The sequence below is a fragment of the Stigmatopora argus genome, chromosome 6 (assembly GCF_051989625.1).
Source record: "Stigmatopora argus isolate UIUO_Sarg chromosome 6, RoL_Sarg_1.0, whole genome shotgun sequence".
NCBI lineage: Eukaryota > Metazoa > Chordata > Actinopteri > Syngnathiformes > Syngnathidae > Stigmatopora > Stigmatopora argus.
In genome coordinates, this window is record NC_135392.1 from 2,141,234 (window position 1) to 2,167,689 (window position 26,456).

A 26,456-nucleotide genomic window follows, 5' to 3' on the forward strand; every position below is an offset into this window, starting at 1 on the left:
TCCGCTTCTTTTCAACAGAAATAGGTTTAGATCCATTTCCCGTGGCCCGGCGGTGGAGTAGTTAGCTCGCCGGATTCACGGTTCTGGCGTGGAAGGTTCGATCAAGGGTTTGGATCTTCTTATGGGTTTGTGTGGGTTTTCTCCGGGTACTCTGGTTTCCTCCCACCAGGCTGCTTGGACACTTGAAATTGACTAAATTATGAGTGTGAGCATGAATGGTTGGTTGTCTTTTGCCTGCGATTGGCTGGCCGTAGTCAGGGCGCCGTAGTTGGCTGGGATAGGCTCCAGCACCCCCTGCGACCCTTGTGTGGAGAAGCAGTTCAGAAAATAAATGGGAAAAAAAGGGACATTTCCCTTTTTGACTTGAATGCTTTCTGTGATGTTAGTTGTTAGATATCAGTTTTCTTGTTGTTGTTGTTTTTTTAAACAAGATATATTTTACAAATTTGGTCCATTTGGATTTTGTTTAATTATTATTATTTTTTAAATATATTTTTTTAATTATTATTTTTTTAAATATTATTTTTTTATTATTATTTTTTTATTATTATTATTTGAAGATTTTTTTTAAAATATAGAATATTTTAGTTGTTTTCCCCTAAATCGGAACCCTTGTTGTAAAAATACAAATGGCCACCAGGTGTCAGTGTTGACCAGCAGAGTTACAGATAAACGTCAATAGTGTTGTCAGTTCAATTGTTTTTATTATTTTTTTCATTATAGAGTAAGCGTAATAAGGCTAGTCTTGGTTTACTGCTTGATTGCTTCTTTTTTTAAAAGAAAGGATGACAGATTATAGTTTAGTTGTGTTCCTTTTTTTCATTGGCTGCCAGCAGGTCCAGCCTCTCTTTGCCTCAATGGACGTCTAACGTCGTTTTTATCACTTAAAATGAGTTTGAATAGACTTGAACATCGTCACGAGTGAAAAAAAAAACACACTTTCTTCCTCGAATGGGGCTAAAAACGTGTTTTGCGTGTCGGTCAAGTGATGGTCACGAGCAAGCTCTCCCTTATGCAAATCACCTCCTATGCGCTGTGATTGGCGAGCCGCGTGGAGGTGTCGTCTGGGGGGGCGGTGACACCCATCCCGTGCAGCTTTATCAACTAAACGTGCCCCCCCTTATTGCACACTTGGACGGGTGCGTCGAGTCACTTCTCGCCTGGATGTTAGCGGACACGCGCTTCTTCTCACTTTGCCTTGGATTTTTTTTTTAAATCTTCATTTGTTTGGATGGGACGAGCGAGTGCCATTTGATCGACGTCCGAACACGTGGCGTCACATTCGGGGGCTTCTTTGCGAGGAGACAGCACCCCCCCCCCCCTCCAAAAAAAAAAGGCAATGAGCACCGAGGCGCACCCGCATTCGGGACTACTGCACAGACCCCCCATGAATTTCGTCAGCGACTTCGACTTGATGAAGTTCGGCGTGAAAAGGGAAGCCGTGCAAGCGATGGAACGCTCCCTGATTGGCCCGTGCGGCCACCAGCTCCACCGACCGGACTCGGTGTCATCCACCCCGGGTAGCACGCCGGGCAACTCCATGCCCTCGTCGCCCAACCTGCCCGCCAGCGAGTTGCGCAACCACCCCGAGGAAGCCTTCTGGATGGCCGCCAACGGGGTTTACCCGCACCCGCACCCTCAGATGTACCCGCAATCCTTCGGGTTGAGCCCCGAGGACGCGGTGGAGGCCCTGATCGGGGCCAGCGCTCAACAGGGACTCCCCCCGGGGGCCCACGGCCACCCTCAGCCCCCCTTCCCGGTGGAGTACGAAGGCTACGACCCCCTGGGCGAGGAGGGCGCCCATCACTACTCGGAGCTAGCGCCCCCGCCGGACATGCTACCGGGCACCCACTGCCACCACCCTTACCCGAAGGACGACGACCCGAGCGGGGCGTCCCCCGGGTCCCCGGACGAGGACATCGGGGGGCACGGAGACCATCTCCAGGGTCTTCACAGGCGAGGCAACGGCGACTCGGGGTTCTCCGACGACCAGTTGGTGTCCATGTCGGTCCGGGAGCTAAACCGGCTCCTGCGGGGGCTGGGCAAGGACGAAGTCATGCGTCTGAAGCAGAAGCGGCGGACCCTGAAAAACCGAGGGTACGCGCAGTCGTGTCGTTACAAGCGAGTCCAGCAGAAACACATTCTGGAGCATGAGAAGACCAGTTTGGTGTCCCAGGTGGAGCAGCTGAAGCACGAACTGGGAAGGCTGGTGCGGGAAAGGGACGCGTACAAACTCAAGTGCGAGAAACTGTCCGGGGCCAACGGATACCACGAAACCGGATCCACCAGCGATAACCCTTCCTCGCCCGAGTATATGATGTGAGGCGTCGGTTACCTTACTTTTTTGGGGGGGTTGTTTTTTTTAAATTTTATTTTATTAAATAGCCAGCAGCAGACAAGTTTGCTTTACCAACAATCACCTCTTTTTTTGATGTCGTGGCGGAAGAGTTAAAATTCAACAAGTGATGAATGATGGCGACCAATCAAACATGCATGCAGGACATGTGTGAGCAGTTTTTCAACCCAAAAAAATTTTTTTTTTTTTTCATTGTTTGAAATCAGTTCCTTGAAATCATCGGTTTTTTTGCCTTCCTGATTTTTTTGGCATTTCATTTTTTTGGGACTTCCTCTTTATTAAAATGCAGATTGAAGAAAGAAAGACTCTTATTGAAGCTGGTTTTCTTTTTACTCAGCTGATTCTGCTGGACAGATGTCTACTCGACTGGCTTGTATTTTCTTTTTTTCTTTCTTTTTTAAAGAAAACACAATTATGCAAATTGTCGTGTTTTTCATATACTATGGATCAATAAAATTATTGTGACTTTTTATATCGTGTCTCATCTCTTTTTGGAAGAAAACAGTGACTTACTTTGGGAAACTTTAAATGCACATAAAACTGGAATGATCTTATTCCTATTAAAACTGGTAAAATTGAGAATTATTTTTTGAATCTTTTGAAAACTGAGATAAAAAAATGTCAGATTTAGTACAACACTTTATAAAAACTTTTCAACATAACCATAACAGTGCTTTATAAAAATATTCCTAATCAAATCAAATTAAAACTTGTCACATTGACAATTGCTTTTATGTATACTATACATACATCCTTGTTTAATTTTGAGATTATAAATGTACAAAACTTTATGAATACTTTTCAATACAACCATAAGAATGGTTTGTAAAAAATATAAAAACTACATTATCTTTTTTTAACATGTCTTAGGCAATCTTTCTTCATTCAAATGAGTCCAAATGTTCCATTTTCATGTGTCATGTGTTTTTCCCGTATTTTATACATTTTTTGATCATTTCAAATTGTCTACGCCGTATAACAACTTTGCTACAGGATTTTTTAAGTATGTTTTTCTGTCAAATTGATTTAATTTTACCCATTTTGGCTCTAATTTGGATCATTTTCGGCCACTAGTAGCAAACAAAAACCCCCAAAAATATTGTCATGCTTTAAGCATGATATGCGCACGCGTCTTAGTCACTTCCGCCCTTTTCATGATATAAATATAGCGTGTCAGCAAGCAATGTACCCAGACAGTCAAGCTGCCATCCTCATACATCGACATCCACACAATCTTGAATTTCGTGCCTACTGATTGGACACCCCGTCCACTTTTTCTCAAATTTGAGACGTTTAAGTGCGCCCTATATGAGTCAGTAAATAGCATTTTTCAAAAATGGCCTAATAAGGGGAATTGCAATCATTAATAAGGGGAGCGATTGCTATGTGGTTATTAAAAGTGCCGGGCCCAAATTGCCTTCTTCCCTCGCGTGACCTTTGCCCTCGAAGGAACCCGGCTTCCTGCGGGATCCCGACACGCGAAAGGCTGGCAGAGGCTGCGGCGTCCAGATAAAAGGCGCTGGAAATCAGGCTTCCCCTCATCTCCCTTCCTCAGACAAAGAAATGGCATCTGTCCTCGGCCAGAGAGGAAGAGACCATTCCAAAATCCATGGCGCTCGCCATCAGGAATGTGTGTGCACTTGATAGCATTTTTTTTGGTGTGTGTGTTCGTTTTCTGCACCGTTTGCCACTTTTGGAATCCAGCAGCCGGTTTCCTCATCACGTTTCCTTCTTCTCAGTTCAGGAGTGCAATAATATTTGGATGAGCCATCCTCTTCCAAGGCCAACGTGATAAGTGTTCTCTCTGGTCCAGAAGTGACATTTGCACTGTCGCAGAAGAATTGGCACTTTTTTACAAACATGTTGTGTGAAAGTTCGGAAAAGCAGGTGGTCTTCGTTTTTATTGAAGAGCAGGTTTGACCCCTGTTAGTTGTCTCCTCGCCACAGGTGCAAAAAAAGCGCTTTCCCTTTAAGAAGTAGTCTTTCCTGGTCTTCCATTGCTTGCTGACACGCTATATTTATATCGTGAAAAGGATGAAAGTGACTAAGACGCGTGCGCATATCATACTTAAAGTATGACGATATTTTTTGTTTTGTTTTTGTCTGCTACTAGTGACCAAAACAATCCGGATTAGAGCCGAAATGGGTCAAAGGAAATGGATTTTACAGAAATATGATGGAAAATTGTGTTTAATAATGTGGCGGTTGCTGCAAAATCCAACTTCAGACCCAATAAAATGCCATTTTAATTTTTTAAACCATGATGTGAGTTTGTTCTATATGATAGATTTTCCTTAGTGTTAGCTTAGCGGACGAATGATTAGCGCGTTGGCTTTACGGTTCTGGGCTCGTGGGTTCAAATGCAGGTCGGTACAACCGTGTGGAGTTTGCATGTTTGCCCCGGGCCTGCGTGGGTATTCTTCGGGTGCTCCGGTTTCCTCCCACATTCTCCCTCATCAGCTGTCAGGCTCTTTAACAAAACAAATGGCTGAATGTTAAGCCCAACTGATTGTATACATGTACATCTATGTGTATGTATATGTATATTTATGTATATGTATATATGTATATATGTATATATATATATATATATATATATATATATATATATATATATATATATATATATATATATATATATATATATATATATATATATATATATATATATAATTTATTATCTATTTATTTATGTCTAAAATGTATATATATGTATATGTATACATATTATTTATTATCTATTTATTTATGTCTAAAATGTCTTTTACTGTGTCTGTATTCTCACCCTCTTGCTACTGTGACAAAACATGCTAGGCTAGCTGGCTAACACTTAAAATCCCCCTAGCTATGAGTGTGGCCTTGAATGCTTGTTTGTCTCCTCATGCCCTGCGATTAGCCGGCCACCGATTCAGGGTGTGCCTTGGTGTTCTTGAGTGGTTACCACGTCGGCCTCACATCTCTGGGGTCCTGGGTTCAAACCCAGATCAGTGTGGAGTTTGCATGTTCTCACCGGGCCTGCGTGGGTTTCCACCGGGTACTCCGGTTTCCTCCTACATTCCAAAAACATGTACGGTAGGCCGATTGGACACTCTAAATTGCCCCTAGCTATGACTGATTGGTTCTTAGTCTCGGCGTGCCCTGCAATTGGCCGACCACCGATTCAGGGTGTCCCAAAGTCAGCTGGGATAGGCTCCAGCACCCCCCTAGTGAGGATAAAGCAGCTCAGAAAATGAATTTTTTTTTTTTTTTAAATACCCATTTCCCAATTCTCTGTTTAACAAATGACAGTGGAATAATTTTCACCCTTTGATATTTCTTAAAGCGACCCGCAAAATAAAAATCCAAACCCCCCTGTTAGTGGAAGTCCCCCCCCCCCCCCCCCCCCCCCCCGGGCAGGCAGGCAGGCATCCTCTAGTTGTGTTCATTCCCGCATTCCTGTGACTGTCCCCCACACAATGGCCACCCTCTGCAGCATTCTTGTGTCTACGTCCACTGTCCGAGACGCAACCAATCGGTGGCCAGCCTCACTCACGCTCCCGTAAAAAATAAAAAAAACATCTACCATCGCTTTACATTGCGTCAAAGCGTCTGGCTCGTTTGGTCACGTTGATTCATAAAGACCACAGTGGTAGGGATTTTGAAATCATCCCAAGACGTGATGATGCTTCCTCTTTAACCTGCTTCATCATCGCCTTCTTTTTTTTCCTTTTTTTTTACTTTTGGGGGGTGCTTGAAACGCTTCCCTTTCTCCTTTTCTGATGCCACAGACGTTCCGACACCTTTCCCTCCTGCTGACTCAGTAGCCCGCCTCGGGCAATGTGTGGGCTCGGGGTCTTTGCGCTGGAATGGGCGGCGGGGGGGCGGAGGGCTTGAAATGCGTGGCTCGCACATCAGCCGCTCCAGCCAATCGCATTCGAGGGAAAAAAAGCTGGCTAATGGTTTTTCCAAATGGCACCCTCCACATTGTCATAGACCACCACAAAGCCCCCCCGCCCCCCTCCACGCCATCCCAGGCGCAGGCTGATCCGTATATGCTACTGTCAATCCAAATGTAACAGGAGGAAGATACGGACCAATTAGGAAGCCCCGTTCGAATGGACTGAAAAATGTTAGAGTGAAACGAGAACAGTAAATGGACGTGTAATTGAAGGTATCGCAGAGTTTATTGTACATGTGACAGAGTATAAAAGGTTAATCATTAAGACGGACCTGCAGTTTATTGGAAGATTGTGATCATGTAAAAGAAAAAGAAAAAAAAAAGCTTATCTTCACAGTAGTCATTTGACTAATGGAATTCAAACCTCCCGAAAAACAGTTTTCAAAAGTATTTAAAATATTGAGGGGTCTTATTTAATACCATACACTCACTTATATGCTTAAGCACATCTTCATTCATTTTCTGAGCTGCTTATCCTCACAAGGGTTACAGGGGGTGCTGGAGCTTATCCCAGCTGACTTGGGGCCAAAGGTGGGGCACACCCTGAATTGGTGGCCAGCCAATTGCAGGGCAGGACCAGACAAACAGCCAATCACTCAAACCTAGGCGCAATTTAGTTAGCAAGCTAGCCTAGCATGCATGTTTTTGGAATATGGGAGGAAACCGGAACACTCGGAGAAAACCCACGCAACCCGGGAGAACATCCAAAGTCCACACCCTGTGATCGAACCCACGAAGCTGAACCGTTAGGCCGACGCGCTAAGCATTCGTCTGCTAAGCTATTCTTTATTCATTTTCTGAAGCACTTTATCCTCACTAGGGTCGCATGGGGTGCTGGAGCCTATCCCAGCTGACTCCGGGCCAGAGCCGGGGGACACACCGACCGAATTGGTGGCCAGCCAATCGCAGGGCAGGACCAGACAAACAGCCAATCACTCAAAGCTAGGTGCAATTTAGTTAGCGAGCTAGCCTAGCATGCATGTTTCTGGAATATGGGAGGAAACCGGAGCACCCAGAGGAAACCCACGGAGAACATGCAAACTCCACATAGGTGGACCAACCTGGATTTGAACCCAGGACCCCAGAACTGCGAGGCTGACACGCTAACCACTCATCCACCGGGCCACCTGCATGTCAGGTTTTGACCCCTAAACAAATGAAGAGCATTATTAATATTGCAAATTATATGTATTTATATATATATATATATATATATATATATATATATATATATATATATATATATATATATATATATATATAATTTATAGCATATTTGAGCAAATATTCCCATCTAATGTCAAATCTCTGAAGTACAACTGCACATTTAAGCTTCTTGTGCGGGCCACTTTTAACTAGATTTTGCGAGGACCAACCCCCCCCTCAAAAACAGGGCAGTTGACCCGTGGGCCGTAGTTTGAACACCCTTGAATTAAGCAATAGTTGATCAGCTGTGTAAATATTTGATGGCGATCAAGGAGTCAATTCCTGGCTCGCAATGATCGATTTTGGTTTTTGCTTGTTTTGCAAAAGCGTGCCACGACAATGGCTGCCGCTCCGAGAGGCGGGCGGGCAGGATTCACGCGAAGGCCGCTTTGGGCCGTGATTTGGACGGAGGACAGGATGGACGTGGGGACGGGGGACGGGGGACGGGGGACACGGGGCTTCCTCTTTCACTTCCTAAATGAGGGCTCAGTCAAGTGACTCTTGGTGAGAGCGTTAAGCTGGGCTGTCGCAGGGAAACGCAGCTTGGACGCCTGCGGTTTCCGTTCAGGATGTCCACTGGTTTCTGGCCAGTTGTGACATTGTGAATCACGGCGCCATCGCACACGCACGTTGTGGACGTTGCACACGTCTCCGTGGAGACCGCACGCAAACAAACGGCAATTCGGCGCTTTCTCCAATGAAGAAAGCTTTACGCCATCGCCATCGCCTCTTTATTTATTCCTTGTTGTCGTCGCTTTCATTCTTGCGTCTTTCTTCCGATTGGTTTCTTTCAGTCATTTAAACAAACTGCAGTGGTGCCTCGAGATATGAGCTTAATTCGTTCCGGGACTGAGCTTGTATGTTGATTTATTCGTAACTCAAATGAATGTTTCCCATAGAAATGAAGTAAAAACATTTGTTCCAACCTTCTGAAAAAAACACCCAAAACAGGATATTGCATTGGAAAAACATTTTAATTTGTTCTAATCAGCCATCTATTAACAAAGTAACAAATAACTAGTGGTTTAATAGTACTAAAATGTATTTAATAGTACTAAAATCCGACTTTTTGCACGGCAACGCGCTCGTAACATAACATAAACAAATTTAAATGAACTTGGATTACGATGCAGACACACTCAAAAATAAGTTGAATCTAACCTTACACTAAACTAAATTCTAATTTTTGTTTTAAATTTTGATACCTTTCTTGGCTCTATTTGCCCCGCCTCCACCCTGACTTTCAGATGCAACCTATCGAGGGTTGTTTGCTTTTGTCTTCCCTTCAAAATATTCCCAAAATGATGCACACAAACGTCCTCACAATAGGATAACGCACGACCACTTTCCAATAAGAAGTAGTATATACTCCTCTCGTATTAGCGAACAAGCTCCACCATTCGCACTGACTAACAGGGGAAAAACACTGAAAAAAATACAATGCTCCGCCCAGTGCTCGTAGAGACATTACACAAGGGAGTTGCGACCAGAAAGACAGTGTCCATGATGTTCTTAAGAGCAGCCTCTCGTGTTTATCAAAATGTATCTCGTATGTCAAGATAAATATTTGCTCTAAATTTTACCCTTATCTCAAATTGCTCGTATGTCGAGGTAGCACTGTACTGATAACAGCCAATATCATCACATGACACGCTCTGCTCGCGGTTTAATGTGTAGCTCTTCCACCACAATAAAGCTCCCGGGATGATCTCATTGGCTCCGATAACGCCGTTCAGTCCGTTTACGCACGAACCCGCGGCGATTTGATTGGCCGTCCCGCTGATAAAGCGCCGGTCACGTTTCACCGAACCCCACCGAAGCACCTTTGACAAAGAGCCCCGTCACATTACGGGAAGTAAACTTTGATCGGAGAGCAAAGGGTGGACTTCCTTAATGTAATAATTACACCGACGCTTCCTGGCGTGCAAATTAGAAAATCCCCTCTAAAAAAAAAAACAAGAACACGTTGCCATTTCATTTTCCTTTCCGACTCGGACGGCTTTTTCGCTTTCGTTACCGTGACACTGCAACTTTAAAGGATAAACGAGGCCGGCCGCGCAGGGTAGGGAGGGGGGTTTTAATACCCAAGAAAGCCGAGCTTTTTCCCCTTTCTTTCCCTGTTAGGATTTCCTGCCATGTTTTATGGGGGTCATGCAGCTGGCAGGCGCCCTCCTGTTTCTGTCCATAATAATGACAAGCATCCATTAGTGCACAGTAGAAACGCGAGCCACAGAGGTTAACTTTGCCAAATACTCACCACCCCCCCCCCCCCCCCCCCCCGTCCCCCCGCCCCCATTACCCCACACTTTCCTATCTTTAGGCTGATAATTGCGGCGTCTCTTGGTTTGGGTAAAGCAACGCTTGGCTGATTAAGGGTCAGCGTTGTATGCGCAAATTGATGAGTTCAATGTAGCCGGACAAAGTAGGGCTTGCCCCCTCGTCAACAGCGTACTCTTCGCCATTGTATCTGACGTGCTGACGTCTCACAAATATCGGACGGGATGTTTTGCATTATTTTTTTTGGGGGGGGGGGGATTATTTCCTAGAAGGAGGCTCGGGGAACGCTTCTTCGGATTCGGATTTTGAAGACGTTTACCGTGTTTTCTCGAATCGAGGGTACGGCTTATATGCGCATAAATTAGATTTGATGTGCATGAAACTGCAAGATGACAAAGACGAGATAATGCGGTCATTTGTTTCAAAACACCTGACAAAATGTATTTTAACATCTATGAATGAAATTTAAGACAAAAATCAAGCGTATCTTGCATAAAACGTGAAAAAACTCATAATTGTGCCTATGATTGCTGACTCAGGGCGCTGCCATCTTACCTCAAAATGAGAAACCAGACCGCTATGGACACACTTCCTGGTTGTACTGGTCACATGACTTCCTTTTTGAATTTGTCTAAGTGCATGGGACACTCTTTAGGAATGTCCAATCCAGCATTTGATTTATACAGTATCTCAGAAATAGAACAAACAATGATTTTTCTTAATATTTTCCCTTCGAAGTAACACATTTGTACTCCCTATTAAAACTATGAATATGGAGGTGAAAATGGTGAATCAGGGGGTGGCTTATACGAGAGAAATTGTAAAATTTAACAATTTCAAGGCAATTTCAGGGCTTTTACGCAGTCGGCTTATATGTGAGAAAATACGGTAACACATTTGTACTCCCTATTAAAACCATGAATATGGAGGTGAAAATTGTCAATCAGGAGTCAGCTTATACGAGAGAAATTGTCAAATTCAACCATTTTAAGGCCATTTTAAGGGTATGGCTTATATGAGAGAAATTGTCAAATTCAACAATTTTGAGGCAATTTTAAGGGTACGGCTTATACGAAAGAAATTGTCAAATTCAACAATTTTGAGGCAATTTTAAGGGTACCACTTATACGAGAAAAATTGTCAAAATCAACGTTTTTAAGGCCATTTTAAGGGCGCAGCTTATACGAGAGAAATTGTCAAAATCAAAGATTTCAAAGCCATTTTAAGAGTACGGCTTATACGAGAGAAATTGTCAAAATCAACGATTTTAAGGCCATTTTAAGGGTACGGCTTATACGAGAGAAATTGTCAAAATCAACGATTTTAAGGCCATTTTAAGGGTACGGCTTATACGGGAGAAATTGTACAATTCAACGATTTTAAGGCCATTTAAGGGTGCGGCTTATACGCGGAGGCGGCTAATATGCGAGAAAGTACAGTATTGATCTGTGTTTGACGTTATCACAATGGACAAAAGAAGTGGTCAGTGATGTCATCTGTTCTCGAGAAGTCGAACTGAAGTAACTGCTGAAAACTGGGCGGGTCAAACTCCCACTCATGTGTCATGTGAACATCTCTGTGAGTGTCACAGCTCGTTTCACGCTATTTTTTCAAAGAGAGCCGTCAACGTGGAAGTCTTTTCCACGCCCACCTTTGGGCGGGATGACTTGTTTTGAAACGTGGAGGAGAAACCGACTCGCAGCATGTGACCCATCCAACTGATTACATGACACTCAAACCACAAACTTGGTGCAAACTATTTTGAATTGCACAAATTGCTTCTAAATCTTTATTTCACAACAAATAGTCTTCTAACTTAAACAGAACTGTGCAATTTTTGGGTGAAAATTGCATGGGAAAAATGATGGGATGGTCCAGGGAATTTATTTATCATATTTTGGTAAAGATACATACAATTCCATTTACCGTATTTTTCGGAGTATAAGTCACACCGGAGTATAAGTCGCACCAGCCAAAAAAATGCATAATTAAGAAGAAAAAAAAACAGATATAAGTATATACTGGAGTATAAGTTGCACCAGCCCCAAAAAATGCATAATTTAGAAGAAAAAAAAAGATATAAGTATATACTGGAGTATAAGCCGCATTTTAGGGGACATTTATTGAATGAAATCCAACACCAAAAACATACACGTCATTATGAAAGGCAGTTTCAGATAAAAATAAAATAGAGAACAACAAGAAGAATAACATACCTGGTAATATTTGTCACGATGTAACATATTAAGTCCATATATGGATTTTTCTAGCCATTCTAGCCAGTCATACAAATTTATGTAGTCTTAGGTTGACAGGTATGTAATAATGAAATAATAATTTCACACATAAGTCGCACCCTCAGCCAAACTATGGGAAAAAAACTGACTTATACTCCGAAAAATATGGTACATAGATATTAGGTTTGATATGTGTATGGAGTTGTGTAATTGTGCTGTTTTTGACTTTCTGTTTTGGCCGTCCAATAGTTTCTAAATCAAACATTCGCATGGGTGTGACTAGCAAATGTCTTCTCCTTTTGTCACATGTGTCTTCTGAGCTCAATCTTAATTTAGATCTTTTTGTCTTAAGTTTAGATGCTCTCCCGAACTTTGTGCAATATGCATTTTTTTAAAAACTGGCATGTTAGGTCAGTGTTTCCAAATCTTAAGGGACACCATCATTTGAAAATCTTTTCATTTAAAACTATGTCGCCTATATTAACAAATCTCATCAAAGTTTCATCAGCAGAAATCACATAAACCTCCAAAAAACCAAACAACTTCCACTTCATGTTAAATAAAATAGGCAAAAAAATGACTATTTCACTATTTGTATCTTGTAATAGCTCTAATTTAACATTCAACATATTTTGATTTTAACCTTTTAATAGTTCAATTTTAATCTTGTCATACATATGCATATTCATTTTTCTCTCGGAATATTACATTGGAATTTATCGTGGGACACCTGACCATTGCTCACGGCACATTGGTTGGGAAACACTGGGTTAGGTTCATCCAAAAATCAAATACGAACCATCAAAGTGAATATATGATTTATTGTTTTTTTTTTTAAATTCTATTTATTGTTTTTAATTTTTAATTTTTGTTTTGTTTAAATTTTTTATTTGTTTTGTTGTTTAAATTTTTAATTGTTGTTTTGTTTAAATTTTGGTTTTTTATTTTGTTATTTAAATTTCAAATTTTTGTTTTGTTTAAATTTTTGTTTTTTGTTTTGTTGTTTAAATTTCTAATTTTTGTTTTGTTTAAATTTTTTGTTTTTGTTTTGTTGTTTACATTTTTAATTTTTGTTTAGTTTAAATTTTAGTTTTTTGTTTTGTTGTTTAATTTTTGTTTTGTTTAAATTTTTGTTTTTTGTTTTATTATTTACATTTTTAATTTTTGTTTTGTTTAAATTTTTGTTTTTTGTTTTGTTTACTTTTTTAAATTTTTATTACTATTTTTTTTTTAACTTTCCCTCAATGGGTCCTTTTATTGAAATCAACGAATGAAAGGACTTCTGGTGTGCTAATTTTGGCGGATTTTTGCATAAACCAGGCATTTTTAATGGTGTAAAATTTGGATTAAAAAGAATATAAACAATTTAACTAACATGTGATTTTCCTTGAATGACAGGACAGAATCAAAAGTCTTCTTGTCACCACCCAACAACTTGCTATCCTCCCGCCATGGGATTTTGAAGCATCCCGTTGATGGTTGAAGGACATCCCACTCAAGACGGGGAAAGGTCATCATTGCTACAACAGCCAGCGAGCGGTAAGTGTTCCCTGTCAGCACTCTTCTGATCAATCTGGAAAAAGTCTTTCCGCCATGTTGTTTGCACAATGCCAATGTTAAAGACAATGCAACTGGGTGTCTGACCCGGTGTGTCAAAAAGTGGGCGAGGTCAAAGCGAGGAGCAGGCGACGGCCCTCATTAGCATCACTAGCGCTTAGCTTTACTGTCGGTTACATGGCGGGTGTAAATGTGACTGCGTGTGCATTTGCCTTCAAACCAAAACTTGCTGTGCAATATGAAATTGATAAAATAATCAACTGAAAACATCATTACCATTTTCACAAAAATAAATAATAATTTACCTCACATATGGCCATTTACAAAAAAATAAAAATAAAATATAAAAAAAGTTGGATGAACTTAAACCATTTTGACCCATATTAACCCAAGAAAAGTTTTTGATTTTTTTCAGAATATTTACATTAAAGTTGGAAAACATCTTGATATTAAGTTTAAAAAAATATTACAGGCTGTCCTCAAATGAGTACAGTGGGTTAAGGACATTTTAAATAAGGCTGCTTTTAGCACACATGTATTTTAATGCATTTAAAACAAAAAAAAGAAACTTGGATCTTTTAGTGTATCGGCTCTGTGTTGTCCTGCATCTCATAATATCCTATTTTGACCGTGTTATTGTCTTTTTGCGTTCCTATTGCTAACATGCTAAAAACACGTTTCCTCGTCATCCTCTTCTCCTGAGCGTTGGTCTGGAACTAGCGCCCCCGTTCTATATTTTAGTTTAAAAAAAATATTACAGGCTGTCCACAAATGAGGACAATGGGTTAAGTACATTTTAAATAAGGCTGCTCTTTGCGCACAGGTATTTACGAGGCATTTAAAACAAAAAAAAGAAACTTGAATCTTTTAGTGTATCGGCTCTGTGTTTTCCTGCATCTCAAAATCGCCTATTTTGGCTGTATTATTGTCCTTTTGCGTTCCTATTGCTAAACATTTTAAATAAGGCTGCTCTTTGCTCACAGGTATTTACAAGGCATTTAAAACCCAAAAAAGAAACTTGAATCTTTTAGTGTATCGGCTCTGTCTTGTCCTGCATCTCATGATCGCCTATTTTGGCCGTATTATTCTCCTTTTACGTTCCTATTGCTAACATGCTAAAAACACGTTTCCTCGTCATCCTCTTGTCCTGAGCGTTGGTCTGGAACTAGCACCCCCGTTCTATAATTTAGTTAAAAAAATATTACAGGCTGTCCTCAAATGAGGATTTTCAATAACACTTTTATTGTCTAATGAAACAAAATGAGTGTCAATAATACAGCAATTTATAGTTGAATAATTTCCCGGCGATGGTGAAAACATTTGCTCTCCGAGTGTCAGCTCCCGAGTTTTTTTTGTTGTGAATGTGAGGTCAAAAGGTCAGGGCAAGTGTGTGAGTGACAGCAGTAATGGTGCCCGAGGCTATATTTAAATCAGAGGGGGAGGAGCCTCGCCTCACGTGTGGACCTTGTTTTTTTTCTATATCCAACACGGTCAGGATCCATTTGGCATCATGCTAGTTTTTGTTCAAGCACGCTTATTATTAACCTCGGAAGTGGCCGGAGTTTCGTTTAATCAAGCTCTGATCAGAACTTAATAAAGAAAAGTGTGATCCTGGACTGGGATTGGCTGGAGTTGCGTCATATAAATGAGAGTTGAATAACTAAAAAAGGTGGCAGTTATGCTTCCAGTGCTTGTGTTTTCAAAGCGGCTCGCCTCGAGGGGGGACTCGAACACGCGCACGCCTATCTGCGCTGCTATCTGCGCAGTATATCGGTCGCTGTCAGCAGCGGGACTGAGACGGGGGCATGAGAAATGGAGGCCATCCCGGTCCTCAGGCCTACAGATAGGGGCGATGATCTTCGGGGTAAACAGGTTTTTTTTGTCTGTCTGTGTGTATTTGTCACCTTTGGAAAGGTGCCGCGGCGTGACTTCTCACAGGAGAAGCGGCAGAGTTGGCGTCCCACGCTTGTAACGAGACACGTGATCTGTCGCCGTGTCTGTTTGGGTTACTTTTGAGGGCGTTGTACTATAGTGCGGATGATGAGAACCAATGTTGTTGATCGTGGAATCGTGTGTGTTGGTTTGATGGGTTAGAACAGGGGTAGGGAACCTATGGCTCGGGAGCCACATGTGACTCTTTTGATGGGTGCATCTGGCTCTTTGCTAACCTGTGAGCTAAAATATGGAAATCGCTGTTGACAGAACTGAGATATAACATTTAGAACTGCTTTAATCTTCATTTTTTTTTGCTTTAATCTTCATTTTTTTGCAGTAGACTCTTCTGGAATGCACCCTCTCATTGATTAGCAACAGCATAAGAATCTTTTAAAAAATATTCAGCTTTTTCCACTTTAAAAGTGGTGAAATTACAAAAAAAATTGAAAAGGCACTCGTTTACATGTACCGTATTTTTACGACTATAAGGCGCACCGCATTATAAGGCGCACCCTCAATGAATGACACATTTTAATTTTTTTTCCATATATAAAGCACACTGGATTATAAGGTGCCCTGTCTATTTTAGAGAAAATTTAAGACTTTTAAGACCGCGACCAAAAGACTGCGACCAAAAGACCGCGACCAAAAGACCGCGACCAAAAGCCCGGCGACCAATCGACCGCACACGAACCAACCCGAGTCTGACACCCTTGATATAAAGTCAAAAAATCCCGTCAAGACCAAACCCGGAAGACCGAGCACCGAGTTCGAAACCCTAAACCCGACTTCCGCGCCCACCTTTTCTTCAAGCCTAGCGTAGCAATTTTTCCCCCCCTTCCTTTTAAGGAAGATGCAAATTTGATCCCCAAAAATGCATGAGAGCATCAGAAAGGTGACGCCGGTCCGCCATGGCCAGGCAGCTTGACAAAGAGAGCTTGACCTTGCCTTTTTGCCTTTTTGCCTTTTTGCCTTTTGCCTCTTGGCTGTCTGACAAAGCAATCCCCATGCTCCGGTGCGCCACGGCTGTCCTCTAAATGAAAGTAGCTGAGAGACCAAGGGCAAAGAGGCCTATGGAATATCAATGCGCAATGCTCTCATTTAAGATTAAAGCTTTGAATAGAACCCTACGGAGGCGCTCGCCTAAGAAATGCTTGACATTTTACCCTTGCTGACTCTGGATTTCAAAAAGAAAGGTGTTTTGCCCCGCCCACCAGGAGCATCACCTCGGCTAACTAGCTGCTTCTGCTCAACTTGACACCCCCCACCCCCCCCACCCCCCCAACATAGCCCCGCCTCCATCCTCCATCCTCCAAATTCATGGTGGAGTTATTGACTTCGACTCCCGGCCACACTTCCAACAAATAAGTCAAACGGATCCTCTTACTGGTGGACTATGATAAGAATACGGAAATACCAAAAAGTGCCGATCAGCAAATGACAGGCGGAGAAAAGATATTTGGAGCGACTGCGACAATTCAATTGAATTGAATACAAGTAGAATGAATTTTTGTAGGTTTTCAGCATTTAATGCACAAATAACAACAGACAAATCATCAATAAATAAGAAAAAATAATAACAAGTAGTCCAAGTCCAGTCCAGGATGAGTTCCATGGTTTTGCAGACGTTCACCGCCAAGTTTTTGAGTCTATGCACGCAACAATAAACATAGATAATCAATATATATAGTAATATATAGATCAAGGGTGTCAGACTTTGCGGGCCGCATTAACGTTAACTTGATTTCATGTGGGCCGGACCATTTTAGAGTTAATATTTAGATTTTTTTTGTTTATAACTCCATTAAAAGAACTGGATTAAAAGCCCTGAATCACATGTGTCAAAGTGGCGGCCCGGGGGGCCAAATCTGGCCCGCCACATCATTTTGTGTGGCCCGGGAAAGTCAATCATGAGTGCTGACTTTCTGTTTTAGGATCAAATTAAAATGAAGAGTATTTTCTTTTATAATGCTCGTCTGGGATTTGTAGATGCTGGACAGGGTAGGTAGGGGGAAGTTGATGGTCTTAGTAAAATTGAAATGGGGAATAACTATTGAACGCAATAGACGTCCAATCCAGGGGCTGGAAGCGAGGCTAATTCAAATAATTTGGATGTTAATTGTTGGCAATGGCAACCAAAGAGTTAAGCTATGTGAGGTTGCAAAAGAATAGAAAAAATACAATTAGAAGAGTAAAATAAGCAATTGTTTTAGTCTTTATTTTTCAATGGGACACAAATTCAGGCTGCAAAATATTTTTTTCAGGTGACCTATATAAATAAAATATACACATTTATGGGGAAAAATCAGCCATGAAAGGGATAAAGTTAAAATGCAAAATAGTAAGGCAAAAAAATGGTTGTTATTTTTATCATACGTTGCCATTAAAAAAAAATCCAAAAATGTAATGCAATGCGTTTTTTGGTTTAAAACGGAATAACAATACAACTCAAAATACTGTAAAATATAAGCCCACGTGTATTCAAATCAAAACAAAAATAGTAAGGCAAAAAATGGTTGTTAATGTTATCATAAATTGCCATTTTAAAAAAAATCCAAAAATTTCATGCAATGCGTTTTTTGCTTTAAAAGGGAATAACAATACAATTCAAAAAATTGTAAAATATACGCCCACGTGTATTCAAATCAAAATCAAAATAGTAATTCAAAAAATGGTTGTTAATCTTACCATACGTTGCCATTAAAAAAAATCAAAAAATCAAAAAATTGTAAAATATACGCCCACGTGTATTCAAATCAAAATCAAAATAGTAATTCAAAAAATGGTTGTTAATCTTATCATACGTTCTCATTAAAAAAAAATCAAAAAATTTCATGCAATGTGTTTTTTGGTTTAAAATGGAATAACAATACAATTAAAAAAAACTCTAAAATATAAGTCCACGTGTATTCAAATCAAAATCAAATCAAAAGCCTTTATTATCATCATACACCGCTGCATATAACAAAATTAAAGGTGCTAGTCCACCAAGTGCATTTCCCCAGTTAAAAAAAACCCCATAAATAAATAATATAAAAAAATATAAAAAGTCACATCCTGGCCAGGCAAATTCTAAAAAATATTGCCCAATCTAAGCTAGATTTCCAGGCTCTAATACGATCTTTGAGCACCATATGTAGTCTACTGTAGTAACCCCACTTGCGATAAACAGAATTCCACATCACGCTCCAACTCTGCAGTTAACTGAATCAATGCAATTCCACTTGTGCTGATCTTGCAAAGTGAGACCCTCCCCCAGTCGCCTCTCTCTCTCTCTTTCTCTCTCTCTCTCTCTCTCTCCCTCCCCCCTCTCTCTCTCTCTCTCTCGTGGGGCCGGTCTACCCATCGCAGCATATTAGCAGTGGAAGTCATCACACAATCAAGACAAGGCGGCGTATGAGACGTCAGGCCGATTTGTTTCCTTGTTGGCGCGCCGTCGCATTAGCGGGCCGGCTAAAGCCTTGAGCTAAATCTAAGTTCACAAAGAGAGAGAGAGAAGGAGAAGGAGAAGGAGAAGCCTTGCCGGACAGCGTTGTCAGCGCTTTTTAGACGCCTGCTGACGTATTGGCAGACTGACATGGAAAAAAAACAAAACAACCTGATGGTTTGAAATACAGTCCTAGGGGTGTTCTGTTTATTTTTGCCTGTGTGGGTGTATTTTCTTGGATGTACGCGCTGTATTTGTTGATAAAAAAAATGATGAATGAATCGAGGGTACGGCTTATATGCGCACAAATGAGAGGAAACGCCATAATGCAAGACAATGAGGTCGATACGGTCATTTATTTCAAAAGAGAGTAAGGATAAACAGATTAAAATATATATATTTTGACGTCTATGGATGAAATTCATGAAAAAAAAACGTATTTTGCATAAAATGTGAAAAAGGTCACTTAGTTGTGCCTACCATTGCTCGCTCAGGGCGCCGGATCTTACCTAACAAGACCGCTACGGACACACTTCCTGGTTGTACTGCTCACATGACCTCCTTTTTGAATTTGTCTATGTGCAGGCAACACCTTTTAGGAATGTGCAATCCAGAAATTGATTTATACAGTATCTCAGAAATACCATGTACGATGATTTTTCTTAAGATTTTTCCTTCAAAGTAACACATTTGTACTCCCTATTAAAACCATGAATATGGAAGTGAAAATTGTGAATCAGGAGGCGGCTTATATGAGAGAAATTGTAAAAATCCAGGATTTTAAGGCAATTTAAGGGTACGGCTTTTACGCAGAGATGGCTTATATGTGAGAAAATACGGTAACACATTTGTACTCCCTATTAAAACCATGAATATGGAAATTAAAATTGTCAATCAGGAGTCGGCTTATACGAGAGAAATTGTCAAATTCAACAATTCTAAGGCCATTTTAAGGGTACCGCTTATACGAGAGAAATTGTCAAAATCAACGATTTTAAGGCCATTTTAAGGGTGCGGCTTATACGAGAGAAATTGTCAGATTCAACCATTTTGAGGCAATTTTAAGGGTACGGCTTATACGAGAGAAATTGTCAAAATCAACGATTTTAAGGCAATTTTAAGGGTGCGGCTTATACGCCGAGGCGGCTAATATGCGAGAAAATACGATTTTTCTTTTCCCGAGGCGAAAGAAAGAAGTGAAAATGTTTAATAAAAAAAAAGAAGCAGTTCGGTCAGAGGTTATCATGAGAGTGTTTTGTCAAGTAGAGGAAAAGAACTGATTTCCAGTCTCATCAGGATCTCAGACTACATGTGATCGGACTCTAGCGGAGTCACAAGACAAATATAACCGGACCGGAGCACTCGGTCAATAATTCCATTATCTTGGTGTCTACTTTAATTAAACATAGAATGGATCATTTAAAGACAAATTATAGTCATCCAATCAGCCGTAAATCCGGGAGATTTGGCGTAACCACCACTTGACCCCGCCTTGGATTGACTGCCTGCCTTTAATGTGGACCGACCGGATTGGGGGTCTCACCACTGGATTTCCCCTAAATAGGCGTGGGAAAAAATTATTAGAGCGCTTTGGATTACTTCTGTTTTTTTGTGAAATGCCTGCTAGCGCTTTTTGTTTTGAGAAAAAAAAACCATGAAATAGTGATAGTGATAGAAACATTTAAATGATTTGGCTTTTTTAAAAAAGAAAACACACAAAAAATGACTGGATAAATGCCCTTAAAATATACTCTTAGAATTAATGTTTTTATTGTCATTATTATATTTGACCCCCTATAAAAAAGTTAGGTACATTTTTTTTTTGAAAAAAAAATGACTTGATAATTGCCCTTAAAATAAACTCTTATGAATTCATGTTTTTATTGTCATTATTATATTTGCCCCCCCCCTCCAAAAAAAATTGGTTACATTTTTTGGGGAAAAAAGACTTGATAAATGCCCTTAAAATATACCCTTATGAATTAACGTTTTTATTGTCATTATTATATTTGACCCCACCCCGCCCCAAAAAATGGGTACATTTTTTTTTTGAAAACTGAAAAAAAAATACTTAATAAATTCCCTTAAAATAATCTCTTATAAATTAATGTTTTTATTGTCATTATTATTTTTGACCCCCCCCCCAAAAAAAGGGTACATTTTTTTTTAGAAAACAGGAAAAATGACTTGATAAATGCCCTTAAAATATACTCTTAGGAATTAATATTTTTATTGTCATTATTATATTTGACCCCCCCCCCCAAAAAAAATTGGTTCATTTTTTTTAGAAAACAGAAAAAATGACTTGATAAATGCCTTTAAAATAAACCCTTATGAATTAATGTTTTATTGTCATTATTATATTTGACCCCCCCCCAAAAAAAATTGGTTCATTTTTTTTAGAAAACAGAAAAAATGACTTGATAAATGCCTTTAAAATAAACCCTTATGAATTAATGTTTTATTGTCATTATTATATTTGACCCCCCCCCCCCAAAATAAATAAATAAATTGGGTAAAAAACTTTTTTTTTTTTAGAAAACAGAAGAAAATACTTGATAAATGCCCTTAAAATAAACCCTTATGAATTAATGTTTTTATTGTCATTATTATATTTGACACCCCCCCCCCCAAAAAAAAGGGTACATTATTATTTTTTAAAACAGAAAAAAATGTAGGGCACATTTTGTTGTCGTCGGCATTTAAAATGAACAAGAAACGCTATTTTTTGCCATCAATGTATGTGGTGTGGCTCCAGTTTAGCTGAAAGTGTCGGCGGGGAAAATAGAATGATAGTGCTTACGTTGGACTTTTGCAAGTGAATTCATGAATATATATGAATCCATCTTGCATCTCAATCGGAGAGGCAGCCTCCAGCTGCTGCCATTTTCTTTGTTCTTTCAAAGGTTCTTCTCTTACGGGAGGGAAGCCTCGACCATTATTGCGGCTTTTCTCCAAATTTAGGACAAAAACTCTCTTTTGCTCGAGACTTTTTCAAAGAGAGATGTGATGTCTTATATGATATATATTGGATTGGATTGGATAACTTTTATTCATCCCGCATTTGGGAAATTTCATTGTCATAGTAGCAAGAGGGTGAGAATACAGACAGAAAAATACACCCTAGACATAAATAGATAGGTAATTAGTAAGTAAATAAATAAATACATGAATAAATAAATAAGCGTGTTGCTGAAATATTATATATATACATATACATACACATACACATACACGTACACGTACACGTACACGTACACGTACACATACATATACATATACATACACATATACATATACATACATACATATACATACATATACATACATATACATACATATACATACATACATATACATACATACATACATATACATACACATACATATACATATACATACATACATATACATACATATATACATACATACACATAGATGTACATGTATGCATATATACAATATATTATTGTATTACAGCTTCTTGAGTACTCCAATAGTACTACAGTCAGTAGCCAATGCATGACGAGTTGGAAATTGGAAATCTTCACATTTGATTGGCTAAAATCGTTTTGATATATTTAAAAATGTCTGACTACCTAAATTTGACCTCTAAATAGTTTAAATAAGTTTTTTTCTCCACCATTACACATTGTAACATTTAAATTATATATATATAATTTATTTTTATTTTTATATATGTATTTATACTTTATTACCTAAATACTTATATTTATTACCTATCTATTTATGTCTAAAATTTGCTGTGTCTGTATTCTCACCCTCTTGCTACTGTGACAATGAAATTTCCCGAATACGGGATGAATAAAGTTATCTAATCTATAAAAAAAAATAATAATAATTCAGTGTCTTTTTACACATCCGATTCTTTTAACTCAGATCCACATGATCAAAATCTTTGTTTTTTTTGTGTGTTTTCTTGAAATGTTTTTTTCAGTCATCCACAAAATGTCCTTAAATACTGATTTCCAGGTCTTGTTTTTCTAGGCTGAATCTGCTTTCTATTTCATACATTCCCGACCCTTGTAGAACTCACATCTGACGCAAGAACACACACTCACACACACACACATACACACACATACACAGCACTCGCACACTTTCTGCGAATGTATCGTCAACCTTTGGACTCTAATACTACTCACCTGAATAGCTCAATCTTCGGAATCATTTGAAAGCCTGCCGAGACAGAAGGCTAATGGATTGCGAGGCCGATCGATGGAAGACACGCATCAATAAATGGACAGGCAGCTGCAATAGACACCACAGTTAACAGCCAACAACGTACGCCATCATTGCGGGTCACACACACGATAGCGGCGGCTAATAGGGTCCTCCCGGTTTATCGGAACACCCGTGCTTTTGTTTGACACACATTTCTAGCAAGCGCTACGCACTTACCGTATTTTCTCGCATATTAGCCGCTTATGCGTATAAGCCGCACCCTTAAAATTGCCTTAAAATGGTTGAATTTGAACATTTCTTTTGTATAAGACGCCCCCTGATTCACCATTTTCCATATTCATGGTTTTAATAGGGAGTACAAATGTTTTACCGTATTTTTTCGCATATTAGCCGTCTCTGCGTATAAGCCGCACCCTTCAAATGGCCTTAAAATGGTTGAATTTTACCATTTCTTTTGTATAAGACGCCCCCTGATTCACAATTTTCTATATTCATGGTTTTAATAGGGAGTTCAAATGTGTTACCGTATTTTCTCACATATAGGCCGCCTCTGAGTAAAACCCATACCCTTGAAATTGCCTTTAAATCATTGATTTTTACAATTTCTCCCGTATAAGACACCCTGATTCACAATTTTCACCTCTATATTCATGGTTTTAATAGGGAGTTCAAATGTGTTACCGTATTTTCTCACATATAAGCCACCTCTGCGTAAAAGCCGAACCCTTAAATTGCCTTAAAATCATTGATTTGTACAATTTCTCTCGTAAAAGCCGCCCCCCGATTCACAATTTGAACCTTTATATTCATGGTTTTAATAGGGAGTACAAATATGTTCTTTAGAAGGGAAAATCTTGATAAAAATCATCGCATGTGGTATTTCTGAGATACTGTATAAATTATACAATTTCTCTCATATAAGCCGCCTCCTGATTCACAATTTTCACCTCCATATTGATGGTTTTAAGAGAGAGTACAAATGTGTTACTTGGAAGGGAAAATCTTAAGAGAAATTATCACACGTGGTATTTCTGACATACTGTATAAATCGACTATAAGCCATACCTCCAATTCAGTCATCATTTTTTTTAGGTACTCGGTCGTTTGGTCGCCGGTCTTTTGGTCGCCCGGAAGGTTATTGATAATTACCATTGAAATGGTTGCTCAAACTGTGTTGTTTTACCTTGTTTTGTCGCCAGTCTTTTGGTCGCTCGTTGTTTGGGTCCGGGCGACCAAAAGACCGGCGACCAAAAGATGGCGAGCAAAACACCGGCGACCAAACGACCGCACACGATTTTTTAATGGTGTTTCGTCCTTTTCACCTTTTAGTTTCATGCATGTCAAGTCTAATTTATGCGCATATAAGCCGTACCCTCGATTCCGCCATCATTTTTGTATGCCCGAAAATCCTGTATCTATTTTTCCCAATGCCCAAACAAGTAGAAACTAAACAGAACATGCCGTTATTTAGCCCTCTAACGGGTTGTCTCGCTTTGTTCCAGCCGGCCGTACACTTGGCGTTCCGTCCTGTCCTAGGACTCGCCGCTCGCCTTAAACGTCAATTGTATCGGACGCAGGTGCCCCCGTGACCGGGCGCTTAGTCACGGTTGGCGGTTTCATCATCTAAGTAGCGTCCAGTTCTCTGATAACGGCATTCCGCTTCGCGTCAGCTGTCGGGAATACGCGGCGTCACGTGGGAGGGACGCCGTGCCCACCACCACCACCACCACCGCGGCGGCGGTGCGGTTTCCCTCGGCGTCGAGACCGCCGCAGCTGCTCCTAATGGGCCCGTGCCGTAAATCTCTGGAGAGCGGTCGCTCGGGAGCAGCTGTAGTCGTCTAAAAATAGTACGAAGCCTGGCACACGTTGAACCCGGCCGGCGTGGAGTTGAGCGCGGAAATCTTATCGGCGAGAACTCCCACCCGCGGGAGGCCTGGCATCAGCACTGTGACACAGGAAGTCAAGACGTGGGGTGCTAGAGACGTCAGCGCGTGTCACCGTGACTCAAATACCCAAACAATGACCACGAAAAAATCGGACACTTTGCTTTTTTTTGAGGGAAAAACGGGAACGATCAGCAGAACTCGGTGAAAACAAATGGCCACAAAACCGCGAACACGAAGGCCTTTTTGTTTGTTTTTTGTTTTTAAATCGTTATCTCGTGTAGTCACGTTCAGTCAGTTTTATTCTTTGGAAGCGGTTCTTTTTGTTCAGGGCTGATTATCTCAAATAAATACATAAATAATGATACGGGAGGACTTGACTTGCATTTTGCTTAGTTTAGGTGGACGTTGCGGGGGGGAATGGGATTTGCTGCGAGGGTTCGGGGGTGCCGGATTGTACTTTTGGGAGTCAGTTTAGATCGCATACTGAGTCGTGAAGTCCAAGTAAGCACGTGTGTGGTAATTAAAAGGTCGGTATTATGTGGGTTGTTAGATTGCGCCAAAAAGCAGGTCACAAAAAACACCCAACATTTCACCATATTTTTTTAATTCATCACTCTTTTAAGACGCCGTAAGACCATCCTCAGTTTTGACTAAAAAAAGCTGGCAACAATCATTCACTGCCAACCATCCCACTCCAAATGAATTGGACCTCTGGTACTTTAAAATTGTTTTTAAAGCGTGAAACAACAAACATTGCCAACTACAAAAATGCTCCATAATTAAGTCATAGAAAGAAATTCATTCATTTTCTGAACCGCTTTATCCTCACCAGGGGGGTGCTGGAGCCTATCCCAGTTGACTTGGGGCCGGTGGCCAGCCAATCCCAGGGCTCGACGAGACTAAGAACCAATCACTCATAGCTAGGGGCAATTTCGAGCATCCAATTAGCCTACCGTGCATGTTTTTGGAACGTGGGAGGAAACCGGAGTACCCGGAGAAAACCCACGCAGCCCTGGGAGAACATGCAAACTCCACACTGATCCGGATTTGAACCCAGGACCCCAGAGCTGTGAGGCCGACCAGCTAACCACTCAAGAAATTGTATAGAAAAATCAATCATCAGCATTATTAACTCCGTATTCACTTCCAGAACACAATTGTCGTCGTGTATATAAAACTATTGGTTGTATTTATAATTATACTACAAATAAATCAAGTAAAAATCTGCATAATAATACCAAACTTGAACTCTCCACATATGAAATTTTCCTTTCTCTACTATAACGATTGAAGTTTTCTTTATAAAAAGCAAGTCCTTATTTGGTCTTGCCTTGAATTTCATCAGCTCTCCAAATCCCTGCTTGAAATATACAAGAACAGGGCTCCCTCTAGTGGCCAAAATGCGCTAGTGAGGCCTCCAACCCTGTTTTTC

At 40.4% G+C, this 26,456-nt stretch overlaps 2 protein-coding genes across 2 annotated transcripts in view; both read left to right on the plus strand.

Annotated features, from left to right (window-relative positions):
* The window catches only part of zhx3a (zinc fingers and homeoboxes 3a), a 104,847-nt gene that overhangs the window by 5,615 nt on the left and 72,776 nt on the right, over positions 1-26,456 (plus strand). Inside the window, exon 4 of the mRNA XM_077601897.1 lies at positions 13,412-13,552. The gene's annotated coding sequence lies outside the window, so the exon portion shown is untranslated. The remainder of the gene's footprint in view (positions 1-13,411; positions 13,553-26,456) is intronic.
* On the plus strand, positions 900-2,828 carry LOC144075674 (transcription factor MafB-like). The gene has a single exon (XM_077602975.1). It carries the CDS (start codon positions 1,340-1,342, stop codon positions 2,321-2,323), a length of 984 nt encoding a protein of 327 aa, XP_077459101.1. The 5' UTR covers positions 900-1,339; the 3' UTR covers positions 2,324-2,828.